Consider the following 17,299-nt stretch of genomic DNA (forward strand, 5'->3'; position numbering starts at 1 on the left):
AAGAATGCTTTTTCACGACTACTAGCGAGGGCGCTTTAGAGACTCCTAACGCACTCTACAGAGCCTGTATCGTTCTCCCTCCAATTTGTGTAGATATCAAACAAGCATGAAGACTTCTGGCCTTTTTTTGGCGTGTAGCATAACTGTAAGTGCGGTACCAGGGTCGGCTTTTGTCTTTCCGACGAAGCAACATCCGAATCGGTGGACAAGCTCGAAGACGATCTCGTCGGCCCTATATACTTCAGCGTCGACTGTTTTCAACACGACCGCGACAATTGAAGGGAACAAACTCGCAATAGAAAAGAAGAAGTTGTTAGCCCTTTTGAAGTCGACGGAACCGTTCGAGGACGCCGTTTTGGCAGATCCCATCACAAAGGAGAGCATCACGATTACTGCCAAGCCCGTTACCTTTCTTGGAGGCGAGTCGTCTTCAAATAATCGTCGTCGAATCAAGTATTTCATTGAATCTGCCAGCAACAAGTTTCAGGGAACGTCCGATACGTTTATTGACCTATTGGAGCCGATTAAGCCGGAGGAATTGACGTCGGCACCGGACTCGACTTCTTCCGATGCGCTCGCACGCAATTTGATTCCGTTTATTCCTCCGCCACTACGCTCCGCATTCGCGACTGCTGGTTTTCCCATGGGCGAGGACTATGTTCCAATGCGGGACTTGTTCACATCCCCCGTCGTCAGTGCAGCATACGAACGGGGATGGCGACAAGGTTTCGCCCAAGCTGGTTTTCCTGGAGCAGACGATGAGGCGCAGCTTGCCATGGACTATTTCGCCCCGGTCATGGCTATGAGTGATACCAAAACTTTGGTGGATATGAGCTGTGCTACCGGCTTATTTACCCGTCGTTTTGCCAAATCTGGCAAGTATGCTCGTGTTTTGGGATGTGACTATTCTGCAAGTATGTTGAACGAAGCGCACACTCGGATTCAGGCCAACCCCAGGCTGAACGGAAATCGCAACACGCAACTCGATTTGATCCGCCTCGATGTCGGACAAATTCCTATGAAGAACGCTTCGGTAGATTGTTTGCACGCGGGGGCCGCGATGCACTGCTGGCCCGATTTACCGGCGGCCGCGGCCGAAATTTACCGTGTATTAAAGCCAGGTGGTCGCTATTTTGCGACAACGTTCTTGTCGTCCTATTTCGGCACCTTGCAGCAGGCCGAAGGTGGGGCCAATGGACCATCGCGACAAGCGTTTCAGTATTTCGAATCAGTGGAGCAGCTCAAGAGCTTGCTTGTGGACGGAGGCTTTGCGCGCGAGATGGTTTCGATTGAAGTTCTAAGTCCCGCTTGTGTAGTTATTCGATGCGAAAAGACAAAAAAATAGGCTTCAACGATTTTGGTCCACTGCATTATAGTATCGACTGTCGTTGCCACACTTTTAAGTCTCCCGTACGGATGCTGCCCTCACGACGCCGCGATCAATATCTCTCCACGCAATTGGAAATTCGTGAGACCAGAATGGCTCCTCAATGCCATGGTAGGATAGCATAATTTTGCGAAACTCGCTTTGTTCAGAGGCCCAGAAGTAGTAACTATCGACAATGCCGAGCTCATAGCCTGGGGTGTGGTAATTTTGAGATGCGTATCCTCGTATCCGATTAATGTAGGCCGAAAATGTGGAATAGTAGGTGCCTATGAATGTGTCGCCCTTTGATGCGATCAGCTGATCAAGCTGGAAATCCCAAAAGTCAAAGGCCGCGCACGTGAGTAGCTAAAATACCGGGAATGTCACGGACCCTTGCAATATTACATAGAGACGTACCATTCCATAGTAATTTGGATTGACACTCGAAACCAGGTCCTTGAAATCCTTCAACATGTACAAATGATAATGCTTGCGCAATGGATCGAAGAAGGCATCATCCTTTTCATCTGTCGCAACAAAGACGGTGCGTTGCTCGGCCAAGAACCTACGGCTATTTTGATCATACATGACTTTCGCTGACATTTCAGCTGTCTTATATTGAGCCTGAAAGTCTCCCCGACGGATATGAAAGCTGTCAAAGCCGCTATTGGTCGCATTCTCGCCTCTGTGATGTCGAGCGCGTTCCCGTAAAGCCTGCACCACCCGCGCTGCTGCACACTGAATCTCATCAATATATCGCAAATGATCCCGAACAAAGCGTTTCACCCACAAATCGTGACGCCAGTCTTCGAAGAACAAAAACGCGTAGAAGTGCAACAGCAATCTGTAGCTCGATTGCGCTTCTCCTTTCACATGCAGGATTTTGGCCTGTTGAAGTGTTTCATCATAGATACAAAGTTCCTGACGATTTGCCAGCATTTCTGCTAGACGCAAAGCGGTCGACGCGTTAGTTGGCGTTGGATTATTGCGGTAGGAGTTGACTCGTTGTTTCCACTTTTGGGTCCCCTGACCACCAGGCAGGGACTCGTCGTTGGCCAAGACACTTTGGATAGTCTGTTCAAGGCGCTCCACACCGGCAGCACCCGATGTAGAGGGAAAGGCCGCGACGCACTGGGAACCAGACCAAGGCAAGTGTATGGTTACGTTCCGAACCCACGACCACAGAATTTTCGCCTCATCCGTACTACGCAAGAGACCATCCCAGTTCGTTCGGTTGTCTGGTGGAAACGAGATCTGCCCCGTCGTCATTTGTACCAATCCCCCTTGCATTGCCTCGCGCTCCAAGAACTGCTCGAACGTCCAAATTTCGAGTCCGGCGTTCTCGGCTTGTACTGCGTCCAAATGAAAGAAATCTTTGAAGGAAAAGGTTTTTTTTGGATGCGACTTGTCATAAAGTAAATGCATTTCTTGCTCGGGCGGCAGAACAAGGATCCGTCCCATAGCCAAAGCCAGCGTGACTGCCGTTTCCATGGCCATTCGAACGTTGTTCCAGCCTGCCTGATCAGGTTCGAATGTCAGATACTGGTTCCTTGCCAGAGAAGATGTAGTGCTGCGAAAAGGACTAGCAAAAGTGGCGTCTTTAGGAATGTCTCGCCAGTAGACCATTTCTTCGGCCGCCAATGAATCGGTCGGACCTCCGTGATCGTGACATTGCAAACCAGCCACTGCCTCGTATTTCTTTGGCAGTGGAGTTCGTCGATGTAATTTAGCCGACGACGCTTTCTTCCATTCGCCAGGGGAGAGAACGCCAGTGCGTTTGACCGGATTCGCGATATTTAATGTTGGGACGTACTCTTGCTTCCAAAGCGACAGCCAATACAGGTTGGCAAGAATAACTATTGTCACCATTACAACAAGAAAAGAATGTCGTGGTGTAGCTCCAGTCGCAATGACTTCGCTGACGCGAAAAAAAACAGTTTTGCGGCTTCCCATCATGGATGGTGATGGATCTGTTGCAAAGCACGATCTCTCTTTATTGGTTTCGATATCCTAGGCTGCAATGTTGGGTGCATGGCAGAATCAACAGTGAAGGGAGACGCAGTGGGTTGGCCTCTCCGTATCGTAAAATGGAACACACAGAGAAACTTCAATTTTTTGCTTTTGCAGTTAGAGCTTTCATAGTGAAACAATACAAGAAAAGACACAGACCCGCGCAAAGTGACTGAGCAGCCTTTGCCATCGGAGAGGCATTGCTGGCTACCTCGGTTTTATATACGGTTCTCGCCATTCCATAAGAAATCAGCAATGCAAAGCGTTCTTTGTTGGATGTCAATCACTTATAATAGAATCAAGTATCTAGCGGGGACCGTTTGCGACCAGTGATGAAATTTTTTCAACATAATAACTTATTTAATATATGACACTTCTCATTTTCCTGTGCAACGCCTGACCGGTATTGACCCGGAAGAAGAAATGCCATTGCCTAACCGATTTATTTACAATTGGGAATAGCGTTGGGAAAGGCTCGAGAGGAAAAAGCCACAACTGTCTCAATATCTAGCTAGACTCCGTGATCAATATCTCTCCAGGCAACTGGAAATTCATGAGCCCAGAATGGTTGCTCCAAGCTGTGATAGGAACGCATAATTTTGCGCAAGTCTGGATGTGCAGCAGGAGCGAAGTAAAAGCTTTCCATAGTGCCAAGCTCAAAGTCCTTTTTCGTGTCCTTTTGAGATGCGTACCCTCGCATCCGGTTTATGTAGGCCGAAAATGTGGAATAATAGGTGCCTATGAATGTGTCGCCCTTTGATGCGATCAGCTGGTCTAGCTGCCAATGAAAAAGAGAATGTTGAAGAAGCGTGAGCAGTCGCTATCGGTGAGATTCCCGCTTAGAGCTAGTGTGACGGCATATAAGGAATGCACCCATACACGCACCATTCCATAGTAATTTGGATTGACATTCGAGACCAGGTCCTTGAAATCCTTCAACATGTACAAATGATAGTGCTCGCGGAGTGGACCGAAGAAGGCGTCATCCTTTTCGTCTGTCGCAACAAAGACGGTGCGTTGCTCGGCCAAGAACCTACGGCTATTTAGCTCATAGAGTTCTTCTGCGTCTATCCTGACTGACTGGTACTGGAAGTCACCTCTACGGATATGAAAGCTGTCAAAGCCGCTGTTGGTCGCATTCTCGCCTCCGTGTTGTCGAGCGCGTTCCCGTAAAGCCTGCACTACCCGTGCTGCTGCACACTGAATCTCATCAATATATCGCAAATGATCCCGAACAAAGCGTTTCATCCACAAATCGTGACGCCAGTCTTCGAAGAATAAAAACGCGTAGAAGTGCAACAGCAACCTAAAGCCTGATCGCTCTTCTCCTTTCACATGCAGGATTTTGGCCTGTTGAAGTGTTTCATCATAGATACAAAGTTCCTGACGATTTGCCAGCATTTCTGCTAGACGCAAAGCGGTCGACGCGTTAGTTGGCGTTGGATTATTGCGGTAGGAGTTGACTCGTTGTTTCCACTTTTGGGTCCCCTGACCACCAGGCAGGGACTCGTCGTTGGCCAAGACACTTTGGATAGTCTGTTCAAGGCGCTCCACACCGGCAGCACCCGATGTAGAGGGAAAGGCCGCGACGCACTGGGAACCAGACCAAGGCAAGTGTGTTGTTACATTCCGAACCCACGACCACAAAACTCTCCCCTGTCCTGCAGTTGCCGAGTCCCAGTTGCGTACGAGACCGTCCCAGTTCGTTCGGTTGTCTGGTGGAAACGAGATCTGCCCCGTCGTCATTTGTACCAAACCCCCTTGCATTGCCTCGCGCTCCAAGAACTGCTCGAACGTCCAAATTTCGAGTCCGGCGTTCTCGGCTTGTACTGCGTCCAAATGAAAGAAATCTTTGAAGGAAAAGGTCTTTTTCTGATGTGAATCATCAAACAGAAGGTAAATGTTTTGCTCTGGCGGTAAAACGAGTATCCGTCCCATAGCCAAAGCCAGCGTGACTGCCGTTTCCATGGCCATGCGTATATTATTCCACCCCCCCTCATCCGGTTCGAACGTAAGATACTGATTCCGTTGTGACGAGGATGCAGTGCTGCGAAAAGGGCTAGCAAAGGATGCGTCTTTGGGAATGTCTCGCCAGTAGACCATTTCTTCGGCCGCCAATGAGTCGGTCGGACCTCCGTGATCGTGACATTGTAAACCAGCCACGGCCTCGAAGTGAGGTATCGCATTGATCTTTGTCAACGATGCTTTCTTCCAATCGTCGAAAGAGGGTGTGGATGGGCCTGTTAGGGAATGCGGTGTGGAGGAGTATTCTTGCTTCCAAAATTGCCACCAGTACATATTGATGACGATGGCAAAGACAAGTATCACAAAGAGAACGAAATTTCTTGTTGTGACTCGTGGCGTACTGGGTCCACTGTCAGAGGACAAAGTACCTTTCCGGGCTCCCATACTAAGGATGGATCTATGTTGCTAAATGATTAAAAGCTTAGGAATAGCCTTTGCCGTCGACCGATCAAACGTGGACGTTTATCTAAAATGTTTCGGATATAGTCGGACACCTTGGGGTTGATCGAACATGACTCCGAAGGAAGTACCGGTAGACTATGACAGTGAATGCATCCGTTGAACAGGAAGAGAGAGAGCACAGAGCCTTGGAAGCATGGAAACCCTGCACTGTTCAAAGACAGGGGACAAGTTATCACGACTGATTACAGACCCGGTTTGTTAGTAATCCAGTAAAGTTTCGTGGCTAGCGCGGTACGACATGCAATGGGAAACGCTGCGCTCTCAAGATTGTGTCATCGTCGTCGTGGTTGCAGTTTCTTTCGAGTTGTTCTCGACAATCATAAATCAGGCTTACGTACTTGAAGCAAGCTTTCTATGAATATATGACGAATACCGGTTGTCCGACCCTAATTAATTTTCAAGCGGAAGTGAATACGTGTGAAGACTTGGCGTTCTTACTATCAAAGAAAATTCCAGAAATATTGAACACCGCTGTATCCGCTATTGCAACGTCAGCTGACAAGGTTCTCTCGGATTGGGGATATTTGTGCTCCCTCTGCCGTCAACTCGTGGGGGTTCCTCCGTCCTGTGTAGCGCGTCATCTGTCGATTGTCCTACATGGCTCTACAATCATCTCTCTTCCTATTGCTCCTCCTACTCGATCTACATTGACTATACACTTGCCTTTCATCTGTTCCCTTATTTTTAGTTTTCATAGGAGTCCCATCAATATTGAAGCTATCCACGTTCCTGGATTTGATTGCGTCTTTGCGCTGGCACGGTACTATCGTCTGGGCAGATCCTTTTTGTGCACTCCTTTCTTTTTCGGGAAACTCGCACGATACAACTCCTCCGAGTGGAATACGCCTTTCCCTATCGTGCGCATTTGTCCTCCATGGGCAAACAACAAATTGTAGAAACCGCTTCGGTTTCCAAAGACACCGAACTTGGAACTGTCAGCAATACGATGAACCATCCATCTTCTTCCGTCGCGTTGGTCTCGCCATCGCCGACCCCCACGGCTCCTCTTCCGTTTTCCCGTCCCCACGGTCCTTCCGTCAACGATTTTACTTCGGAAAATGATCTGCGCAACGCTCTGGAACGAGTTACCGTCGCTTCCGGGAGCGAATCGTCGTCTTCTATCTCCGACGGGATTGATTGGAGGTTACCCGTTTCGGATGAAGAAGCGGAACCGCAAAAGGTAGATGTCGAGATGCAGCGATTGTTAACGCTCAAATCGTACCTTGTTCTGGATGCCGAAAGTGAAGAAGCCTTTGATCGTCTAACGGAAGAGGCCTGCCAGCACTTCCAGGTACCAACCTCACTAATTAGCTTGGTTGATTTGGGTCGCCAGTTTCTGTTCAGTGGGACGACCTATGGTGAATCCAAAGAGAGTTCCCGGAGTATGGCGTTCTGTGCGCACACAATTCTCAACAAAAACGGTATCCTGGTAGTTAATGACACACACAAGGATGCACGCTTTCAAAAAAATGTCTTTGTTACCCAGCGCCCGCATTTGCGATTTTATGCCGGTGCACCTCGTAAGTGCATGAATGCTATTGTGTTCAAGTGGGATAGCACGTGCCTCTAACACAGCTCTCTCTATACTAAAACTGCGACTACCTGAATTATGTTTATCAGTGGTAAGCCCCGAAGGGATGAAACTTGGAACATTTTGCGTGGAGGGCCCCGATCCCCGCCCAGGAGGGTTTTCTCCCCAAGACAAGGCTAAGCTGCAGGATTTCGCCACCAAGGCAATGGGATTCATGGTAGAGCGCCGCGAACGACTCCGCATACAACTTGATCGCCCCATTGCCAACGAAACGCTGCGTCAACACGCTGCAGTGACAACAAATTTGGGTGGTATCCTATATCAGGCCGGGGAGTGCGTGACGGCCATGAAATTGTATCAGGAGAGCGTCCAGACTGCTATGTGCGTAGAGCAGGAAGGACAAGGAGGTGTACCCCACGAAGCCCGATGTGTAGAACTCGCGCAAATATTGAATTTGCTCTCTTCGGAATTGTTACCGGATGAGGCACGGCCAAGTCTGCTCAACAAGGTCATTTTTCTATGCGAGGGCACTTCAGAGCACGGTTCAGATGGAGTTGGAATGGAAAAGGTCTGTAGAAACTGTACCGTCGATGGCCTGCCCGGTTTGTTTGGCCCGACATCTCGCATCAAGCGAGTGAGCGACTACATGCATGCTGCCCCTTTAGTATTTAGTGAAGCTTTCAAAATTATCATGGACGATACACCGATTGACGAGCGTCAATTCATGATTCCTTTAGCTCAAAGCTCAAAAGCCACCTTGTTCAATATGGGCTTGATTCATTATCACTGGGGTAGTCCTGACACGGCCATGCAATTCTTTGATTTGTCCTCCTCCCTATCCGAGCAGCTGACACCATTGGCCTTTGATCCAGTTGTCCTTGGCTGTTTGAACAATATGGCTCAGATTCATCTTCAATACGGCCGACCTGCCGATTCGCTGGAACTGTTATCCGACGCTTTGGTGCGCGGAAATGCAGCCCTTGCTGCCATGTACGGCGATGATGATGCGTGTCATCGGAGACCGCACGACGTCAAGCGATCTCGCCGTCTTAGACGCAAGTTAGCGAGAACTGTCATGAACATGGGCCATGTTCATTTCTTTAACTGTGATTTCGACAAGGCTATGACTACCTGTACTGATGCCTTGCGACTGCTGCATACGAATATGGATGACATGGAAGTGGCAGCTGTTTGGTACAATATTGCTTTATTGCGGCATCACCAAGGCGACTCAGCGGAAGCCTTATCTTACCTCAACAAATTTCTCGATCGCGCCCTCGAAATTGTGGGCCCTTTAGCTCTTCAACTCGCAGACGGCCTGCATCGGAAAGGACAAATTCTATACGAAATGGGGAACTTATACCAAAGCATGAGACCACTAAACGCGGCTTTGAAGATACGGCAATCAAAAATGGATAAACCGGGTGTTCGTACGCTCGTCGCGGATTCAATGAGTGCGATTGGTAAGGTGTTTCATGACCGGGAGGAATACGACTTCGCTTTAAATGCATTTCGACAAGCGTTAGCTATCCAGCGACCGCCGAACCCAAATGATGAATTATCTTTTGAAGGCGCACAGACTCTGTTGGAAATTGGAAGAGCTTTGCATAGTCAAGGGGAGCGGGCAGATTCTTTAGTCGCGTACTTGGAGGTACTGGACGTCACGCGCAAATTCTTCGGTGAACGTCACCCTTTTGTGGCAAGGTTGCAAAATATCGTGGCGAACTTATATCTAGAGCAAAGCCAGGTTGCAGCTGCCATGGAATACTTTGGACATGCCATGAAGATATACATAGAAAGCAGAGTACCATTCAACATGGCTGTAGTTCAAGACAAATTGTGTCGAGTTGAGCTGATACGAATAAACTCAGCAGGAACTGCTTGACCAATGTATACCCCTGAAATCTGAATATAAATCAATAACAATGGTGGAGAGTTTTGATAACTTGATAACGTATGCTTGAGATTGAGATGTATATAATGGAAGTTGAAAAGACTTTTTTTCCTTAGTCTACGAACGAAGCGAAATGGCGGAATGCGTGCATTGCATTTTTGATGCGCCATATTTCGAGAAGGGAACTCTGTTGCGCTGTCATTTTTTGCAGTTGATGTAAATCTTGAGCTTTTCGGAAAGTGGCATTGCCCGTGCCGGGAGACGACAGCTCAAAGTAGCGATAGTATCAAGACTAGTCAAAGATGCATACATACATCTCTTTTTCAACTTTTAAGGTTAGATTATTATGGACGTGCCTGTCTTCGCCGTTCCGGGCTTGACCTGTCTCATCTAACTATAGAGGTCTTCCTCATCATCGTCGTCTTCCGCCGCCGCTCCAACGCCAACAGCCGCGTTAGCGTCCGGAAAAGCAAAAGTTGCGAGACTGCCACCGGTCGATCCCGAAACGGCTGCCCGTGATTGTTGCAAGGTCTGCGCAAAGGAAGCGTACTGGGCCAGGTCGCGGTCCGAGACAGATCGACGCGCATTGCGAACGGAGACTTCAAAGTGCTTTGGCAATATCTCCGGCATGAGATCTTCAACCTCGTCATCTTCGTCGTCCATGTCCTCGCCGGCTTCTTGCTTCATGCGCTGACGTTCAATGTCCCGCTCGATCTCTTCTCGAATGGCAATTTTACACGCACTTTGACAAATCTCCGTAAGATCGGCACCGGTGAACTTATCGGTTTGCGAGGCAAGGTAGTTCAGGTCAACATCCTTCGATACTGGACTCTTGCGAAGCGTCGCGCGAAGAATCGACAAGCGCGACTCAAAGTCGGGCATCGGAATATAAATAAGCTGGTCCAAACGTCCGGGACGCATCAAAGCCGTATCGATGATATCGGGACGATTAGTCGCTCCAATGATGAACACGTTCTTCTTCGAACCAACACCGTCCATCTCGGTCAAAAGCTGGTTCATGACGCGATCGGCGGCACCACCACCGTCTCCTTGACTCCCTCCACGCTGCTGGGCAATAGAGTCGAGTTCGTCGAAGAAGAGCACGCATGGAGCGGCTTGACGGGCCTTCTCAAACACATCGCGAACGTTTGCTTCACTTTCTCCAAACCACATGGTAAGCAGCTCAGGTCCCTTGATGGAAATGAAATTGGCCTGACACTCGTTGGCGACAGCTTTGGCCATTAAAGTTTTACCACAACCAGGAGGACCATAAAAGAGAACACCTTTACTAGGTGACATTCCAAATTTTTCGAACTTTTCGGGATGCTCGACAGGGTACTGAACAAGTTCCTTGAGATCGCGCTGTCGTGACAAAAGTGAGAAGCGGAGTTAGAAAACGATGAAACTCACACAAAAGGCAGTAGTTTCCTCCGTTTGATCCGGTAAACATACCTTGACTTGCTCGAGACCACCAATATCCTCCCAAGAAATGTTAGGGACTTCGACCACCGTCTCACGCAAACTAGACGGATTCGACTGCGCCAATGCATGTCGAAAATGATCCTGACTGACGGCCATACTGTCCAATATTTCCGCATCAATCTGTTCATCTTCGATATCGATCAAATCCATCTTTTCACGAATGCACTGCATGGCAGCTTCGGTACAGAGTGCGGCGATATCGGCCCCAACAAAGCCGTGCGTTTCCCGCGCAATCGCCTCCGGTTCCACATCTTCGTCCAATTTCATGTTTCGCGTATGAATGCGGAAGACTTCCAGACGACCATTCTCATCCGGCACGCCGATATCAATTTCGCGATCGAAACGCCCGAAACGGCGCAAGGCCGGGTCAATGGCGTTGGGGCGGTTGGTTGCCCCAATGACAACAACACTGGCGCGCTGTTTGAGGCCGTCCATGAGCGTCAGCATTTGACTGACGATACGACGCTCGACTTCGCCATTGGTTTTTTCACGCTTGGGCGCAATGGAGTCAATCTCGTCGATAAAGATAATGGCAGGAGCATTCTTTTCTGCTTCCTCAAAAGCCTTGCGCAAGTTCGATTCGGATTCACCAGCCATCTTGGACATGATTTCGGGCCCGTTGATCAAAAAGAAAAAAGCTCCGGTTTCGTTGGCAACAGCCCGAGCAATGAGAGTCTTTCCGGAGCCGGGAGGACCGTACAGCAAGACACCGCGAGGTGGCTTCACACCCAGTGTCTTGAAGAGAGTCGGATGACGCAAGGGCAACTCGATCATTTCCCGAATCTGCGCCATTTGCTTGCGGCAACCACCCACATCGTCATAACCCACGTCATCCATCTTTTCTTCGTCTTCACGTTTGACCGGGTCACCCTCACAATGGATGACGGTGTCGGGTGCGACAATACAATAGGGTGCCGGGTCCGTTTCGACAACCTTGAATTCTACCGGGTGCATGGCGGAGCGAACCAGGAAGAGATCCCCCTTTTTGACGGGACGGTAGGCTTCCAAAAAGTAGGGCTTGAGATAGACATCGAACAGGTTTCCCGAAACGCCTTCGATTGTGTCGTCCAGGGGCAGAATGTGGATGCGCTTGCCGTAGGGCACGTCACCACAGCTCGTGACGGTAACAACATCCGCGAGGCGCACGCGTAGATTCTTACGCACCACCTTATTCATGCGCACGTTTGTGTCGTCGCAGGTTTCGTCGGCAAGCACGATGCAGACCGTATCTCGACCTTTCTTTCCCTTGATGAGGACAGTGTCTCCACGGAATAGCTCCAGCTGTTCCATCTTTGCGGGAGAGAGGGAGATGACCGAATTATCGTCGTTGGTGGCGTCATCGACTATGAGGCGGTTGGGACTGCGCTTCTTGCTTCCCGAGCTGAGTATGGCGTCCGCCATTTCTTCGTCCTTGCTGCAATTGAAATGGCAAAGGAAAGCGACAGAATGAGGGATTCATGTGACCCGGCTTGGAAAGTATAAGAAACATGTACGGACGGATCGACAACTTCGATTACATCATACCCACTATCAAACAGTGACTAGTCATCTACCAAGTCGGTATTTGCGGAACTCATTGCCGGTGTCTACCTAGTGTAAGGGATGCAAAGAACACGGCAGGCACCAAGAAACAAATCTCGGAATTTCCTGATTCACAGACAAACGATCCCCAGCAGCATCGTCGCTACAACTCCTCTCTCTCCATTGCTCCGATTCACTTACGCCATCTGCCTTCGTGTGTATGCCTTTGTTGTGTGTGCGTGTGACAAGCCAACGAGTGAGATGGGATTGATCCCTGCGTTGATTGGATATATGGAACGATAAGAGCCGTAGCGGGTGTCGTTCTCGAGCGTCTTCCTTCATGGGGAACTAGCTACTGGTAGCGTTTTCCCTCCGTAAGCGCCTACTACTCGGGATTTCCATCCCGATCCTGCCTACACCAAAGCCGCGATCGTGAGGGAATGCCCAGACTGACTGTGAAAGCCGGGGAGTACCGGCGGAAAGGCAAGGAACCGAGAGGAAAACGAAGACCCCTTCCCCTACCCGTACAGCTCTGATAGTGTCCGTATCTCGTCCGAAGATGACCTTCGGCGCCGTCGACGCAACGTGGAGGAACGCCACACGACGCACGATTCCAGAAAGACAATCTTGCTCATTCCCTTAAATAATGATATGTCCATGGGATATAGAGTAACCAATCATCGGAGATTTAATGAATGCAGCACTCGTAGAAAGAGAGACCCGACTCACCTGTCACTGTCAGTCACTCACACCCGGTGATGCCATGCCATCCTCTAAAACAAGAGATCGCATTTGTCCTTCGCTTTGGGAACTCCCTGTCAATGCGCTTGATGTCGTCGAGTGGTTGCTCACCGGCCCATTGACTGTGAATCCAAATTCTCTAAGCTCACAATCCCATATTAGAGAAGAAAAACCCATTGTGTCACAAAACAAAAGCATTCGTAAATTGACAATGTTTCGAACAACCAAAAAACGGACCCGTCCCAATCGCATCCGGTTGACCGAAGAAGTGGACAACGAAGGAGAGGGCGGGGTGGATCTTTCGCTGACAGAGAATTCCGATTTGCCCTCGGACAATGTCGATCGCTCGCATTCCGCACGCCTTCATCGGACCAAAATGAATCGAAACGTGATTCGATCGTTCCAGGACGATGAAATCATGGATTCAAATGTCACGACAGACAAAAAGACTAAGAAGAGACGAGGCCTAGGATTTGGTGGTGGTAGAAGTAGCACTACAAGTGTTGTTATCGCAAAGGACGGCGTTGACACAACGGAAGATCAAGATACCGCGTCTATGTATAATGCGGATATTTTGAATCAGCTCAAGTCCGAACAGCAGTCATACCAGCCAGCACATGAACCACCCGAGCAATCTCCTGAATTGTTTTCACCGAAAGTCCATGTCACGCAAAGCAGCAGCGTCTTTGACGAAAACTTTATACCCCTGCAGTCTACTGCTGATAGTGCGAACATGGCGTTTGCATCGGAGGAACCCATTGTCTTGTCGGGCGAAGCAGCTTTTCAATTGGAAGAACCGGATGGAGCTGGCGCATTAGGCTGTGTCGACGGTGACGACGACGACAACAAGAAGCACGAGTTTAACCCGCAACTGCAGTCCTTACACGATCAAGACGACGAAGACAACGCTGATTGGGAGGTACAGGTAGCTCGCCGTGCTGGCATCAGCACTAGGCAGAAGCAACCTTCTTACACGGTCCCGCGTATGGGCAACCACGCCGATGATTTGGAGAAAACTACGGGGTCGCCAACATCCACGCTCTCTATGACTACCATACAAAAGCAAATCGCGGCTTCTTTGGAGCAGCTACGTGCACAACAGTCAGACTGGGAGCAAGCGCGCCAGAGACGACAGGTAGAATTAGAACAGACTTCCCAAGAACTCTCTCGACAACAGGGGGACTTGCAACATTCGGGAGAGGCCTTGGAGTACTATCAAGATTTGATGTGTCGTCTTGCTTCCTGGGTCGGTGCGATGCGCGCATTGCAAGGCAAGATTCGGCCGATTCAGGAGCTTTTGCATGCTGTCGAAGCCGACGTGGCATCGCTGAGCTCTTGGAGACAATGGGAAGACGATGCAATTGCCATGTTGTCTCAGAACGACAAACTAGATCGCGTTCTTGGACGTCAGCCGCCGCTAGCTATTTACGACAACGTCACCACAGTCGATGAGTTTGGTCGAGATGTTAAATCACAATACGCGTTGACCAGGGAATCGCATGTTCGTCAGCGTCGGAATATTCGATTGCAGCGAGAAGCGCGCCAGGAAAGGTTGCGCGGGGACGAGTCCGATGCGTGCCTCAGCGACGAGGAAAAGGAAAGTTTGCGTGAAAGGCGATTGGCGTTGCGGGAAGCCTTGCAAGTTGCAATAGATGAGATAGACGAATCGTACTCATCGTTGCAACCGCTTGTGGACATCTTTACGAAGTGGCGTGACTCGTACTCGGAGGATTACACGAAGTCGTACGCGTCGTTGTGCTTGGCAGATTTGGCGACGGTACTAGTATCCGTCGAGCTCTGTTCCTTGAACGATCCCTGGGACGATTCGAACGGATACAATGAAGCTAAATGGATGACTGTCATCAATAAGGCAGTCAAATCAAGTTTGATGGCAAGATCGGACGTCGAGCGGATTGTTGAAAAGGCGGTACTCTCTAGTCATTCTGACTTGTTGGCGAAGTCTGGCTACAGTCTCTTATCCACAACGAGGACCCAGTCGCTGACTGGATTCTACAAGCATTTGCGAAAATTGCTACCTGCTGAAAGTGGGCCACTTACTAAGTTTCGCGAGCAAGTCTCGGTCTACGTACGAGATTGTCTGCAAGCCATGGCAATTCCTATTCTTCACAGAGATGCTTCATATCAGCAGTCTGACGACGACTCTGACTTACAAGAAGCGCTACAGTTTGCTGTTGTGGGGACGATGCATCGTCTCAAAAAGATCTTGGTAAACCTGCTGCGCTACTGGGCTCCGGTCATGTCGGACGATAATGATGGCTTCATTGACTGTGTCTTGGACTTTGTGTCGAACAAATTTCTATTTTTGATATCATCGTTACAACATTTGGACCAGCCACGCTTTGCCGAAACACCACCTGAAGTATTCAACGATGTCGTACAACTATTGGAACAAACTGGATGGCTCGAGAGACCTGAATGGATGCTTCAAGCAGCACCCATACGGGGGGCGGCTACGGCGTTCAAAAGTCAAATCCGGCAGCAGCCTTGCGTTGAGAAAGTAGATGGAAAGGTGTAGCTTTTGTGTTAACATTATGCATCTTAGCGCTGGTGGATGCTGCCGACTGATAAGCTCTTTGTGCATCTTAATGAAATTTTTGAACTGTCCCACCTCTCTTTTGAGGTATCAAGACTTGACAGCTATTGCTTTGGCGACGTTGCTTTTCACCAACCAATCTACGATTTGGTCCACAACTTCATACGCACCTGTTTCATTTAGATGAAGCCCATCAGTGAGTATCTTGTTGCCAACCATAGTAGAAAGTCGGTCCCAAGAAAAGAAAATGCCTAAATTGTGAAACAGCAAATTCATGATGATGGACAGCGGAAAAAACGCATCTACCGGAAGCCCGCCTTTGCGCTTCTTTTCCAAGATGGCTTCAAAGCACGAAAAGACTGGAATAACGGTGCAGCGCTCACCATAGTTAGCACCGACACGTTCAATGATTTGGTTCGCTTCTCGGATGAGATCGTTGGATTTGGCTTTGAGATCTTCACCCATCGGAGGCAAGGTACAAAGAGCTATTTTGACATTTGGAGATGATTGATCGATAAAATGGAGAATTTCCGTAAGGTTACGCTCAAGCAAGGCCATCGTGGGAACTTGAGAGAGAGTGTTAATGCGCGAGATATCCTTCCCCCACGACTTCTTGTACATGGCACGAACATCGTTGGTTCCAATCATTATCATCATATAGTCTGGGTAGACACCTAACGCGGCATTCATGCGTTCTTTCAATATCGTTTCACTAGTAATACCATTCTGTCCGCAGTTTACAACCCATACTGGATCAGCAAAGGTAGACCCGTACTTCGGTAGCTCCATACCAAGTTTAATGCACAGCTTCGAGGGGATCTCAGGTGTAATGGAGGCACTGCAATTGCCGTGAGTCAGCGAGTCGCCCAAACACGCAAGAACCGGACGACGACGTGGTTGTCGACGATGGAAAATAGCAAATTCACGAGGGCTGTTTGCCGGTGGAGCACTCACACGCTCCAGCGTGATGAAAGCAATGCCACTTGACATGGCTACAAGCAAGCCAACCAACCAGTTGTACGTAGGCATGGCAATGAGACCGACTGCGATGAGTACCATGGATATCTTGAGCGAGACATCGAAACCTCTTCTATCCTGGAGGCCGGACCGCGATACCATTTCCGATTTTACGAATACCGGGGGAGAAAAGTGTGTGATGGGGAGATTCGAGACGCGTACTTGCGACAAAAGTAGACGGCAAGTTCGTACGGGGCCAAGATGCAGAGGGTTCTTTTGAAGACATCAAGCGACAGCAAAATCTTTGCTTTAAGACAAACTGTGAGCACAGAGCAGGATTGCTCACCGTGAAGTACCGACCATCCCAAAATGCCTTGTGACTGACTTTCAGTTTACCAGTGGTACCACTTGGATATCGAAAAGGGTAGTTAGGTATCAGCACACGCACCTTTCTGAAACTGTAATGTTACTATGATATTTGGTCTCACGTGCTTATACATTGATAAACATAGCATCCTACATTGTCAACAATTTTTATTTAGTTTTAGAAACAGCCTGATAAAAATGGATTAGAGGACTGTGACGTTTCAACGGAAGTCTGACGGGTCCGGTCGCCTATCGGCATTCAACGGCAGCCGCCTCATATTTTTTATTGTCTCCATCTTTTAGATTTACGACAGCATGAAAAATCCTCTTTCGAATTAATCGTACACCTGAACCATGTCAAAAGGGACCGAAAGCTTACCCGATCTACAA

At 49.1% G+C, this 17,299-nt stretch overlaps 5 protein-coding genes across 5 annotated transcripts; 3 read left to right on the forward strand and 2 right to left on the reverse strand.

Annotated features, from left to right (window-relative positions):
- Window positions 1-5: 5 nt before the first annotated feature.
- PHATR_46770 (predicted protein) lies at window positions 6-1,558 on the forward strand. Its single transcript, XM_002185662.1, has one exon. It carries the CDS (start codon window positions 107-109, stop codon window positions 1,343-1,345), a length of 1,239 nt encoding a protein of 412 aa, XP_002185698.1. The 5' UTR covers window positions 6-106; the 3' UTR covers window positions 1,346-1,558.
- A 2,329-nt stretch (window positions 1,559-3,887) lies between these two features.
- PHATR_36808 (predicted protein) lies at window positions 3,888-5,674 on the reverse strand (the record flags this gene model as incomplete). Its single annotated transcript, XM_002185846.1, has 2 exons — window positions 3,888-4,154; window positions 4,262-5,674. 2 exons carry the CDS (start codon window positions 5,672-5,674, stop codon window positions 3,888-3,890), a joined length of 1,680 nt encoding a protein of 559 aa, XP_002185882.1.
- A 1,363-nt stretch (window positions 5,675-7,037) lies between these two features.
- PHATR_13233 (predicted protein) lies at window positions 7,038-7,382 on the forward strand (the record flags this gene model as incomplete). The annotated part of the gene is made up of 1 exon (XM_002185663.1): window positions 7,038-7,382. A coding segment is annotated over one exon (345 nt), but the record flags the coding sequence as incomplete, so codon positions are not given.
- A 2,209-nt stretch (window positions 7,383-9,591) lies between these two features.
- On the reverse strand, window positions 9,592-12,570 carry hCdc48 (predicted protein). The gene is made up of 3 exons (XM_002185847.1): window positions 12,493-12,570; window positions 10,741-12,184; window positions 9,592-10,650 (listed from the first exon to the last, which is right to left on the reverse strand). Exons 1-3 carry the CDS (start codon window positions 12,495-12,497, stop codon window positions 9,679-9,681), a joined length of 2,421 nt encoding a protein of 806 aa, XP_002185883.1. The 5' UTR covers window positions 12,498-12,570; the 3' UTR covers window positions 9,592-9,678.
- A 484-nt stretch (window positions 12,571-13,054) lies between these two features.
- PHATR_46775 (predicted protein) lies at window positions 13,055-16,303 on the forward strand (the record flags this gene model as incomplete). Its single annotated transcript, XM_002185664.1, has 1 exon — window positions 13,055-16,303. The coding sequence occupies one exon, from the start codon at window positions 13,055-13,057 to the stop codon at window positions 15,566-15,568; it is 2,514 nt and encodes an 837-aa protein (XP_002185700.1). The 3' UTR covers window positions 15,569-16,303.
- Between the last annotated feature and the right edge of the window lie 996 nt (window positions 16,304-17,299).

The sequence above is a fragment of the Phaeodactylum tricornutum genome, chromosome 11, assembly GCF_000150955.2.
Source record: "Phaeodactylum tricornutum CCAP 1055/1 chromosome 11, complete sequence".
Taxonomy (NCBI): Eukaryota; Bacillariophyta; class Bacillariophyceae; order Surirellales; family Neidiaceae; genus Phaeodactylum; species Phaeodactylum tricornutum.

Excerpts from the sequence above, each read along its gene's own strand:
- PHATR_46770 (XM_002185662.1), top strand. The coding sequence starts at position 107 with ATGAAGACTTCTGGCCTTTTTTTGGCGTGTAGCATAACTGTAAGTGCG.
- hCdc48 (XM_002185847.1), bottom strand. Across the intron at positions 10,651-10,740 it reads GTGGTCTCGAGCAAGTCAAG|CGCGATCTCAAGGAACTTGT; the intron begins GTATGTTTACCG and ends TTGTCACGACAG.